Genomic DNA, 12,001 nt, shown 5'->3' on the forward strand with positions numbered 1-12,001 from the left:
AGCACCACTTTAAAACCTGGCCCCAGGGATTCACAGTGAGGACTAGATGATTAGGTGAAAAATTGTTAGCAGGCAAAGCAGCAACAGTGTTTGAGAAATCATATAGATTTTAGTGGATTTGCACTCTGGACACATCCAGATGAGTGCGGCCATCTGCGGCACCACATACTGCACATTCAGCTGTTCTCTGCACTGCAAGGTAGCAGTGGGGGGGGTGACCCCAGGGGATCCCAGGGTCAGAAAAACCTGGGCAAAAAAAAAGTGGAGTGGTGTACATGGGGGCAGCACGCACCACCCAAAACCAGAGCCTGGCCAGCTAGAGCCATACTCCAGCTACTGGCCACGCTCCGAGCGGCAAGATCACTACTGCTGCAGCCCTAGAAGGCCCCCAGGACCACACGTAAGGCTGCTGGGGCCAGCCCGCTGCTGGGGCCAGCCCGCTGCTGGGGCCAGCCTCCCCTTCCCCACTTGGGGTAACCTGCCATGTACTAGAGGGCTCATAGCACAGGTGCTCCCCAGGGACAAGCAGCAGCGGTATAAAGTATACTGCTGCTTCTTGTCCACAGGGAAACAAACATCCACTCTTGTGTGGACACAGCCTATGTGTGGATTTTGTAGACTTCTAAGGTTAGCAAAGACTGCATAATCTCAGGTGCATGATGGGCCCATATGATTCCACTCAGTAACTACATCCAGCCCCAGGCACACAGAGAAGCATCTAGGCTGATCTTTGCCCCCAGCAATTCCACTAGCACTATTGGAGTTGCACTGGGGTAGTAACCAAGTGCAGAACGTGCATTTAGAATTTAAAGGCCACATGGCACGTTCAGAATTGAGGAATGGTTTTTCCACCTCGGCTTTTATCTAGTATTGTTTGCTGTTTACCAGCCTGCCACACTACCCCAGAAATGTCTGCACTTCAGAGGTAGGTGGGAACTATGCATGTAGCTAGTAATTCTTTGAAGTATTTTGTGCCTTAAAAAGGCACTACAGCAGTAGGGCTAAACCTTTTTAGACTTGAGGCCCTTTTGAGGAAATGTCAGCTCTTAGTTTTCACTCACTTTTTGACTTCAGAAAAATACCAGAGCAATTCTTCTATTGCAGGGAACTCCAAGACTACAACAGAGCAGAACGTTTTTAACATTATAGATTCCTAGTTGAAAGTTCTGGGTTTATCTTGTGACTCGTGTTTGCACACCTAACAGTGCTAACGTTATATGGCATCCCACCTCACCCTTGAAAGAATCTCAAGGAACCTGGGGTGCCATGGCACCCAGGTTGAGAATTACTGCTCTGCAGAAAGGTCTTAAAACAGTACTAGGAACAAGAGTTGTGGAGAGGATCTGATCTTGTCTAGAAATGGTTTTGTATCTTTGTCAGGTGACCTTCCCCTACCTTGCTTTTGTTTTTAAAAATCTTTGCATTCACTTCTTCTTAGTGTAAAACTTGCACTCAAGATTGGGCTTTTCCCTTTCTTAAAATCTCACTGCATCTTCCATCCTGTATTTCCAGGAACTACACGCTTAATCTGAGCGAAAAGGCCAAGAAGCGTGCTTAATCCCAAATTAATGTGCTTAATCCCGAATTATGGCAAGTGTCCCCTTCACCCTCCTTCCCCAACAGTTGTCACCCAGAGGCTCAGTTAAAATACTAGCTTTTGAGCAAGGCTGGCTACCTTCTAGGAACTAGATCACACCCCTGAATAATTGTTCAAAGGGATTTCTGTCTTTTCCTTGCAGTAAGAATTTCCAACCTGATGCGAGTACTGGGGACAGAAGCTGTTCAGGACCCAACAAAAGTGGAAGCTCATGTTAGAGCACAGATGGCGAAGAGGCAGAAGTAAGTTGCATGTCCTGGCTTTCTTTGTCTTAAGGTGGATTTTTAGTACCAGTGCTGTGTGAACAGCTGCGTAGATGGTCCGTCATCCACTGAGTTTTAGGATGAGTACGGCAAAGGGAGAAGCACTGCGATTTTTGTTTTCCTTCCCTTCACCCCCTCAGTGTATTTCGGGTTTTAGCTCTCAGAGCCTTCAAGACGGGGGAGATGAGGCTTCAGTCCTTAAACACTGAACCCTCCCCTGTATATACACATCACACACAGAGAGCCAGGAAGGGGCTCTGGCTCCCTTCCAGGAGTTAGACTGAGACCCAGCAACTTGCTTCACAGACTATCCACCCACTGTTTGGGTAGTAATGACTTTATGTCCTAGTTAACTTGAGCCAGTAGCATTGAATCCCCTGAAGCTGAATCACAAAGTTCTGGATCGAATCGCAAAATTCTAGATTACTCTTTCTAACAAAAAAGCAGAGAGAGACAGCATACACCCATCATACTATTTGAAGGAAGCTATCTGGGAAATGCAGAGGTTTCACTGCAGAAAAGGGAATTGATCAGTCTCTTAAACTGAAGCTCAGTTCCTGAATTAATATCACGGTTTGTGGAGTCTCAGAAATTACAAGCAACTGGAGGGACTGGGGTTTTTCAAGATGTGGTAAGGATACAAGGCCCCTGTGCTTTGTTTCCACTCAATTAAATCCAGCCCATAACACTGTGACTGTAAATTTAAAGATGACATCATGACCTGCCTAAATGAGTTGCTTGGTTTTGTTTGAGCTCACACCATAAATCACTCATGTAATTAGCACTAGTTGTCCAGCTGCAGACAGAAGGCGAAGAGCTACATGGGCTGTGTCACTTGATCTCCCTTTTTATGGTGGAGAGTCAGTTTCCTGGACAGAGGCAGAGCTGCATGCATGTCCCAACCTGGCCTAGTCCCTCTGTAGCTGGACACCATCTGTTGCAAGTGAGTCCAGTTGCTGGTTTCAGTGTGCCTCTAAGGTACCTGGGATTGGGAAGAGCCCAGGTCACTGCTGCTATATGTTGGTTTATAGGGCATGCTCCCTGGCTTGAACTCTGTTCATAGAACCAAAAGGTATGAGCCCAGAGATCCAGTAAGCTGCATTTCTGCTTACCGATTTTGTGTGTCTTCCCATACAGAGCTCATGAAGAGGCAAACGCTGCACGAAAGCTAACAGCAGAACAGAGAAAAGCAAAGAAGGTTAAAAAGCTGAAAGAAGATATTTCACAGGGAGTTCACATAGCTGTGTACAGGTGAGTGCTCTGCTCAGTCAGGAACCATGGAGTCCCAATATATGGGTTCTCCATCAGTCATTTTTGTAAGTGCACACGCCAAACTTAAGTGTGGGTTCTTGCTGGTATGGCAGGTTCTTTTAACACAAGACTCTTGTCATCTGACACCCTGAACTCCCTTTAAAAATACTGACTCTTGCTTAAATTGGTATAGAGTGAGAGATGCCCCCTGCCCTACTATCCCAAAGTGAATAAAATGACTGACTACATAACTTATCTTGCCATGGTTGAGTATTAGATGCAAAGTCTTATCACTCTAAGCTATTTTGTAGCACATCTCACTTGATGTCCAAGGATGAGGTGATTGATTCCCCCGCCCCCACCACGGGCCTGGCCAGGCTCACAAGCAGAGCTAGTTGTAGAACCCAGGAGTCCTGATGTTTGATAGAGCTTTCAAAAGTCAGATAAAAAGTGATATTACTTCATAATGTTATGTTTATCGTGCTTAGACCTGGCAGGATGTGACATTGGTATACTAGATAGTATAAAAACACAGAGAGGTGTGTTTTAATTGGTTTAGGACCAGAACCCTAGGTTAGCAGCAGGTATAAGCCAAATGCCCCTCTGATGGAGAGGGGGAAGTGAGAATAAGTACAGTGCTGAGTTGGAAAGGATGTCTTACTGTATTATTTCTCTTGCTCCTAGTTCTGTAGTTCCTTTTTTAAACTAAACATTTGCTTTCCTGCCCTTTAGAGTCAGAAATCTGAGCAACCCAGCAAAAAAATTCAAAATTGAAGCAAATGCAAACCAGCTGTACTTAACAGGAGTGGTGGTTTTGCACAAGGATGTTAACGTGGTCGTGGTGGAAGGAGGTAAGGTCTAAGGATGTGGCTTTTAATTATCACATGCTTAAAAGCCTCGTTCTAAAAGATACCCAGATAGATCACTAGTTAAGGGGATTTATGGATTTGTGGGGCATTATGTCACTGCTTTGGTTTGTTCAGCTCTGACTTTGGTCCTTAGCACACTACAACATACTTTGTAGCCACCTTGTTATCTAAACTGCAGCGTATACTTTAAACGATGCCAGCATTGTTAAATATGCCAGACATGAAGCCTCGGTGCTTTGAAAACATGAGGGAACTCTCTATCCTGTTTGAGTCTGCTAAAATGCTTACAGCTTGCACAGTGCTTTAGAGGCATTCTCTGCATTCATTGTATAATGTATCACCTCCCTTTTTCAGCCGGGGAAACTTGATGGCACAGAAGGCAAGTGACTTGCCAGAGGCCACGGAAGAGTGGTGATATCCGAGCTTGTGTTAGAATGAAGGAATGCTTGTTCCCAGACATGTGCTGGGGCCAGACGGTGCCTCTCTTATTGGTCTACAATGTTATCTTTGTCCACTGCTGTCAGTGAGCAGATTTTTTGTGTTCAGTTTTGCATCTCTGATGTCAAGTGTTACTAGCTGTGACTTAGGTTTTGCAGGCAAAATGTGGCCCTGACTTAAAACTCAGCAAAAGGTCTTGAACTCATTGTGAAAACAATTCTCACAATCTTTCTTTACCAGGCCCAAAAGCACAGAAGAAATTCAAGCGTCTTATGCTCCATCGAATAAAATGGGATGAGCAGACTTCAAACACAAAGGGAGATGGTAAGTATATAGCCGTGCCATTATTTAGAAAGCCTAGCTGCTGTGATTATCAAGAAGTGACAGTAAGGTCATCTTATTGTCATAGAATCATAGAAAAGTTGGGATGGAAGAGCCCCAGGGAGTCATCTAACCCAGTCCCCTGCTCAAAGCAGCATCAGCCCTAGCCAAACCATCCCATACAAGCGCTTGTTCTATCCTGCTCCTAAAACTACACAAATCAACCCTGTTGCATAACTACAAGGTGTATATTGCCCCAAAACAGCTCAAGCAACCTAATCTGCCATGTTAAAGCAGGGGGACAAGAGTTGGTGGAGTCCTGCCACTGGAAGAATTATTAAAGTGCCCCTGAGAGATCCAAGGAGAGAGAGACTGTTTTCTTGCTCCACAAGAGGGTTTTGTGAAGAGATCCTTTCTTTAGGATCATCCAGACTCCTAAAACGAAGCAGATTATTGGACTGTGATTTAAATGATTAAAAAGTGGGGCATTTTAGTGCTGGCTGACACTCCTTGCTGTTACAGGCACCAGTTTGACAGGCTCACTTCTGCTATATCTGCACCTCCTGTCTGTATTCTGACCTACTGTGCAGCTTGAGCTGACTTTTCAGTTATAAGTCTGGTGCAGTTTAGAGGAGGAGTCCAGACCACCAGACACTAAAGCCTTACTGACATGGATGTGTGTGGACAGTGCTGAGAACCACTGTACTGTGAAAATGGCACTTGATCTGTGGCTATTGTAGATTTGTCATCTCCTCAGGGCACATTATGGTTTCACACATGGGTTGTGCTGCACTTAGTCCAGGGTTGAACCACTTCAGATTGAATGACCGCTAGATGTTACTGCAGTATATAGACACTTATATTCTAGTCCTGCATTGCTTGTGAGACCAAACTGTGGGCATAGCGTTTTTTCTAAGCACATGATGGGCCCTGAAAGGTGAATAAAAATAAATGTGATGCAGTCACTTCTGTGCAAGGAAGTCAGACTTCCAGCAGTAACTGATGTTGAATTTTGTGCTCAGATATGAAATGATAGGTATAACATAATCAGCAATAAATACACAGGAAAATTTTTCTCTGAAAAATTGAAGGGAAAGGCACATGAGCAAAAATATCCCAAACTAGAGCTACTTTATGATGAGCTCTACATTAGCTGTTACCACACAGGAAAGAGATCTGGGAGTGAGTGGGCTGTTTGCTAAAAACAGCAGGTCAGTACTCAGCATCTGTCAAGAAGGCAAGCAGAACATTAAGGATTATTAAGAGAATTGTGAACAAAATGGAAAGTATCATCAGGCCTCTTTATAAATCTGTGGGGCATCCATGCCTTTGAATACCATGCCTGGTTCTGGTCTGCACACCTCGGAAAGAATATAGAGAACTAGAGAAGGGCAATGAGGATAATTTATAGTATGGAGAGGCTTCTGTAGGAGGAGAGACTTAAGACTTAGAGGCCAGGCCTGTTCAGTTTAGAAAAGAGATGGGGGAGTGGAGGGGGGAGGAGGGGGACAGACAGGAGAATGGCTTACAAAATACTAAAGGGTGAAGAGAGAGTCCATAGGGATTAAATATTGACTGTTTCTTACTGTACAAGAACTGGGGGTCACACAGTGAAACCAGTAGACCATAAGTTTAAAGCTAACAAAAGGATGTTCTTTTTGACACAGTGTCATTAAAGTACGGAACTCATTGCCACTAGATGTGGTGGAAGCTGACAGTTTAGCCAGATTCAAAAAGGGACAGGACACATACTTGGAGGAAAGGGGCATCAGTAGCATGAGAGTGAGAAGCACAGCCTCTGAATCGGAGCTTCCTAGCCTAGCCTTTAAATGCTGGAGGCTGCAAGTGAGAGAGGAACAGGGGGAAAAAACCCTGGTCAGACCCAGTTCACTTTCCCTTTCAGCATCCACTCTATCCCTGGGCAAGACTGGGCAAGATGGACATATGGTCTGACCCAGTAGATGGCAGTTCTTATGTTCTTCTTTTCTATGGGTGAAAAAAAAATCAGCAAGCATCCGTATGCTCCTCTAAAAACAGAAATATAGAAGTCATAGTCAAAATACCAGAAATGGAGCTGGGATTTGGAGGGCGAATGTGTACTGGGAGTGGAACAAGCAGGGGGAGAGAATCAAAACATGGCTCTGACTGTCATTGCATTAAGCTTTGGGTGGGGAAATCCTCAGTGCTTTATTAGTGGTTGCCTTAAGCTTTTTGCTTCCTGTGGTACTGGAGTCTGCTCTGTTTTTCAGAAGATGAATCGGATGAGGAATCTGTGAAAAAGACAAACAAATGCTCTCTGGTTTGGGAGGTAAGTTCTGAACTTGATTAAAGGAGCATTTTGCAGCTTAGCTGGAGTGCTGATTTCTGAGTCGTTTTGGCTTCTTATTGCTGCAGATGAGAACAAGCACGCAAAATGAAAGCATGGTGACTTCTGTGCAGGCAGTGCTCATACTTTTACAGTCAGGCTTCCGGGCAGTTGCTAAGCAGGATAAGATTTTAAAGGGTTTCGCCCTGGGAAGTTTGGGGGGATTGTAGGAGTTCGGTTCCCATTCAGATATTCACCATTCATATGAAGCATCCTGAGTTTCAAATGCTCTTCCAGAGAGGCAGCATAACCAAACCTTATAGAGCAGAAAGCAAGTGATGCCTAACAAATGGTTGGAACTACACTCGCAGCTTGAAGAGGAGCTTGGACCAGATATGGTACGACTGCATAGCTCTCCTGGATTCGGACTGGATAGCTCACGAGTGACTAGTCAAGTGCTTGCACTCTTTGGCTTTCATGATCGTTAAGAAACGTTACAAAAACTGTTTTAAGATGTTTTTAAAAATTGAGTACATCCAGGGTCTTTAGTTATAGTATAATAGTGCAGAGTATAATAAAGGATATTAACTCTTGTGTATACCAAAGCAGAGACGGATAGAAATAAAACCTGGAGCCTTCAAAGCCATCCACTGGCTATAATTATATGGGCCTGGATATGTCTCAATCTGCAAAATTCAAGGAAGTGTCTCCTGGTAGTTGAGTTAAAAACAAGCCTTGTGAAAAAGGGAGTAGAGATTGGCAGCATTTTAAGACCTTTTATAGACAAGTTTTCATTGCTGCACAAACAAAAATAATGGCTGATTTCACTATACAAATTCTAGTTCGTCTTTGCATACCTGGTTAGAGATCTGGGAAACAACTGCCGCTAAGCTTGAAAGAAGCAGTCTTGATCCCTTTTGGTAGTTTGTACATCAGAAAAGTTCTCCTCTTTGTGTTTCAGGGCACAGCAAAGGATCGCAGCTTCGGTGAAATGAAATTTAAGCAGTGCCCCACTGAAAACATGGCACGGGAGCACTTTAAGAAGCACGGAGCAGAGCATTACTGGGACCTGGCTCTGAGCGAATCCGTATTGGAATCCACAGACTGAAGGTGCCGCAGCCCCCAGGGTTCCCATTGCTAATTTGAGAACGATACCTCGCTGAAAACGTGGACAAAAGCCCCTCCCTCCCCTCAGACCTCCACAGTACAACACATACGATTAAAGAAATATTTTTTAAAACAAGTCACAGCTACACTGTTTTCTGGATGAATCCAACTCTTGGAGGGTGTGATGCAAAAAATCTTTGGATCGTAGTGTCCATCAGCGATGCTAACAACGTGTATGCTCTTAGGCATCTCTTACGTTCTCTGGAAAGAACTGAGTTTTTGGGGTGGTGGGAAGAGAGTGTTTTTTGTTTTTTTTTTTGTTTTGGTTTGTTTTTTTCCCCACAGATGTCTTTAGTCCTTCAAATACAGCTGTCTCAACTGGAGGAAACAGACCAACCTCTTTGCTTTGTCAGTCGTTTGGTAGATGAGATCTGACCTTGGGCAAACTACATGATGCACCTAATCAGCTTGCTCATTGGTGGGAAAGGCGAGGCAGTTGTTCAGCAACTGTGTTCTGAGCATGGAGCACTGGAATTTGTAAAGCAGAGTAGGAGACGGGGACTTAGCCCACATCCTATATTTACGTAATAAACTTTTTTAAAAGGAAGTCAGAGATGTGTTTCTTTCCACAGAGTTCCAGTCAGCCTCCTGCTTCTGGGGCAAACCTTGACCTTGTATCCTTGACTCTTGCACCAACATGTTCTACCATAGCCTTAGGGATATCTGGCAAGATTATTTCTATGACTAGTCTCAACAGATAGGGCCTCATTAAACTGCAAATACAGAAGGGGAGAAACAATCTAAAACAGTTTGCAGGGAAAGGAATACAATCAAATATGTGCAGCTTTCTAGTGATACTTTGCTTAGCCATCGTTAATTAGCATCCTAATGCAGGATGGGTCTTGAGATGGAGGAAAGTAGATTGGCCTAACATCACTTGAGAGAGGGTGCTGCATGTGTAAGATGCAACAGGGGAGCAGGTCCGATGTTCTGTTGAGAAGCTGATGTGGACAGTGGCAGTAGGGGCAGGCAGACAGTAAAGGGGCAGAGTTATGAAGTTTGGATTCTTCTGTTTAGGAAACAGGACATCCAAAATGCCCTACCCCCTTCTACATTGTATTCTGAATGGTCAGCAGTAAATATTGTGAGCACATGGAAGTCTTGTAGATGTTGTAGCTTAGATGCTGGGACAAAAATAATCCAGTGAACAGTGCATTTTCCCTCTGAAAAACCAGTTTTGAAATGCCTCTTCCATTCATTTTAGCGTAGGCTGCTGCAGCCACAGTTGCTTTGTCTTGTATTTCACTGTGTGACAAGCATAGTTCGGTGCCACCTCCCTTAATTTAGGTGGTTGCTTTGCCTGGCTTCTGTGAAGATGGAAAGCAACAAGCCACTGCATAATCTGTACTTGTTATTACAGTATAAGTAAGTGCATCCTGACTTTCCCCTTGTCAGTCCGTTAGGAGCTAGGAGGCAAAGTAGGTTAGCTGCTTGTTACTTTATTTGTCACATAAGAAACAATTTCCTGGGTGGATCCAGCGAGGCACTGTTCTCATGCATCTTGTGTTTTGCACCCAAGGTAAAAGGTGTCAGAGCAGAATAGAAACCATTCACACCTTTTTGTACAGGTGTAGATGATCACACAAGATGCAAAGCCAGAGAACTAAGCCAGTGTTTGTCCTCTGCTGTGAATGCAGACATTTTTTCATTGCATCCTACTTTGCATAGTAACTGCAGTTGCCAGCTTCTGTTTCTGAGGATGTTCCCAAGGGTTATGACTCCAACAGAGGAATGACCAGCTCAGCTACTGGCTGGACATGTCAAAATGCCACAATCAGTCAAATCTGTTTCTAAAATTGTGTGGCCTGCCTAGTTCCACTCCCCTTATTTAACAGGATTAGTCTTTTTTTTTTTCTTTTTTGGCTGTCTCTTGCTTAAGCGTTTTTCTGTTTGTACTCTGAGAACTATTTATAGTCTCCATGTTTTTGTACCCTGAATGTAGGGAAGACTAAAAGTTGTCACAGCGTCACATTGTAGTATTTTAAAATTATAGTGACAATTCTCAGAAGCTCTCTCCCTCTGGCTTTTTTTTTTCCGAATACTCTCTTGAGGAACAGGTTCCAAGACACGTCTTTACATTGCATCTATCTCGGAAGCAAAAGTGTTTGTGGGAACAGGTTCTTAGTAACCAACCTGTTGCCTGCTGTTCAAAGTCCAGCAACTGCCTTTTCTTCGACAGGTGTCTCTCGTGCAGGGGTGGGCAATATGCAGCCTGCCAGGCCATTCTCTCCGGCCCGCGGGGCCCTTAAAAAATTAATATTAATCTGCCCTGGGTTGCCTGTCATGCGGCCCTCGCTGGCTTTCCAAAACTCAGTAAGCGGCCCTCTGCCCAAAATAATTGCCTGCCCCTGCTCTAGTGGAAGATGGTGCTTCTGTATCACTTCAGTGTCTCTTGTGCTTCCTAGTGTGTAGCTTCATCAAAGTGAAGATTTCATTGTAAAGAGAATCTTGTTAATCATTTAAAAACACCGCATATTTTTTTTAAGCATCTTTAATAACAAAATATTAAAAATTTAGTGTTAATAGTTGGTGGGGGGTTACGTGACTGTGGACACCAGTGTTTCAATGAATTGTTTTTAAAATATAGTGCAAGGCTGATACTTTTGAGTTTAATTATTACAAGCTTAGCTAAATAAGAATCACTCCTGCATCTGAAAAATCTCAACTACCACTGCCCTGTTGATTTCCTGTGGAAAAAATGTCATGGAGTGGTCTTCTCCAACTGGCTTTGCTTTGGAGGAGATTCTGCTGTTCTCTCCTAGTTGAGCTCAGCCTCCAAGCTCTCTGACATCCTCAAGCTCATGGGTTGCAGTTTCTTCCCACTGCTCTAAGCTGCTGTTTCCTGTCCCAGATGTTTTCAAAAAGTGTTGGGACAGAAGGGAAAGCTCTCCTGAGATGGATGGAAGGGTGTGTGTGGGGGTGGAGGTGTGGATCTAGCTTGGGGTAGACAAAAGAGCCTCTATTTGTAAGGTTTAGGGTCAAATAACCTAGGGGTGGTGATGATAACTTAGGTTCATGTGAGTCACGCACTGCGCAGGCTGGAGAGCCCTCCCTATAGCATCCTTAGTGCTGCACTCCCAGCCTTTTTGCTATGTGTTTTATCCTCAGCAGCCTTTGTCCCTACACTATAACTGTGTGCTGGGGATGAGTTTCGTCCTCTGTGTGAGCCAGACCCCCCGGCCCCGTGTCCTCCAGACCTGTAGAGAGCCTGGCTCAGGGAACGGGGAGAGGATGCAAATCATCCCCAGCACAAGGCCACTGTAGGGACAAAACCTGCTGAGATAAAACACATAGCGCACTGGGAGTGGAGCACAAGCACTGGGAGTGTGGTGGTGTGGGGGCGCTAAGGATGCTGGGAGTGTGGCGGTGGTGTGGAGACGCTAAGGATGCTGGGAGTGTGGTGGTGTGAGGGTGCTAAGGATGCTGGGAGTATGGCAGTGATGTGGAGACACTAAGGATGCTGGGAGTGGCGGTGGTGTGGAGGCGCTAAGGATGCTAGGAGTGTGGCGGTGGTGTGGGGGCGCTAAGGATGCTGGGAGTGGCGGTGGTGTGGAGGCCGCTAAGGATGCTGGGAGTGTGGTGGTGTGAGGGTGCTAAGGATGCTGGGAGTATGGCAGTGATGTGGAGACACTAAGGATGCTGGGAGGGGTGGAGGGGTGGGGACGCTAAGGATGCTGGGAGGGGTGGAGGGGTGGGGACGCTAAGGATGCTGGGAGTGGCGGTGGTGTGGAGGCGCTAAGGATGCTAGGAGTGTGGCGGTGGTGTGGGGGCGCTAAGGATGCTGGGAGTG

General features: G+C 45.1%; 1 protein-coding gene across 7 annotated transcripts in view; it reads left to right on the top strand.

Moving 5' to 3' along the window:
- Positions 1-8,763, top strand: part of PRPF3 (pre-mRNA processing factor 3) — a 26,042-nt gene extending 17,279 nt beyond the window's left edge. For 4 of the 7 annotated variants that reach the window (XM_014526260.2, XM_025193015.1, XM_006036658.3 and 1 more), the window contains 6 exons: positions 1,740-1,839; positions 2,998-3,111; positions 3,844-3,962; positions 4,659-4,742; positions 6,989-7,047; positions 8,006-8,762. In XM_014526260.2, coding sequence (XP_014381746.1) covers positions 1,740-1,839; positions 2,998-3,111; positions 3,844-3,962; positions 4,659-4,742; positions 6,989-7,047; positions 8,006-8,152 — 623 coding nt within the window. In that variant the 3' untranslated portion in view covers positions 8,153-8,762. Of the gene's footprint in view, positions 1-1,739; positions 1,840-2,997; positions 3,112-3,843; positions 3,963-4,334; positions 4,504-4,658; positions 4,743-6,988; positions 7,048-8,005 lie in introns of those variants that run through there. The other 3 variants (XM_025193017.1, XM_025193016.1, XR_003092004.1) reach the window with 3 other exon arrangements.
- The last annotated feature ends 3,238 nt before the right edge of the window (positions 8,764-12,001 follow it).

Source organism: Alligator sinensis, unplaced genomic scaffold (assembly GCF_000455745.1).
Source record: "Alligator sinensis unplaced genomic scaffold, ASM45574v1 scaffold838_1, whole genome shotgun sequence".
In the NCBI taxonomy this organism is placed as follows: domain Eukaryota; kingdom Metazoa; phylum Chordata; order Crocodylia; family Alligatoridae; genus Alligator; species Alligator sinensis.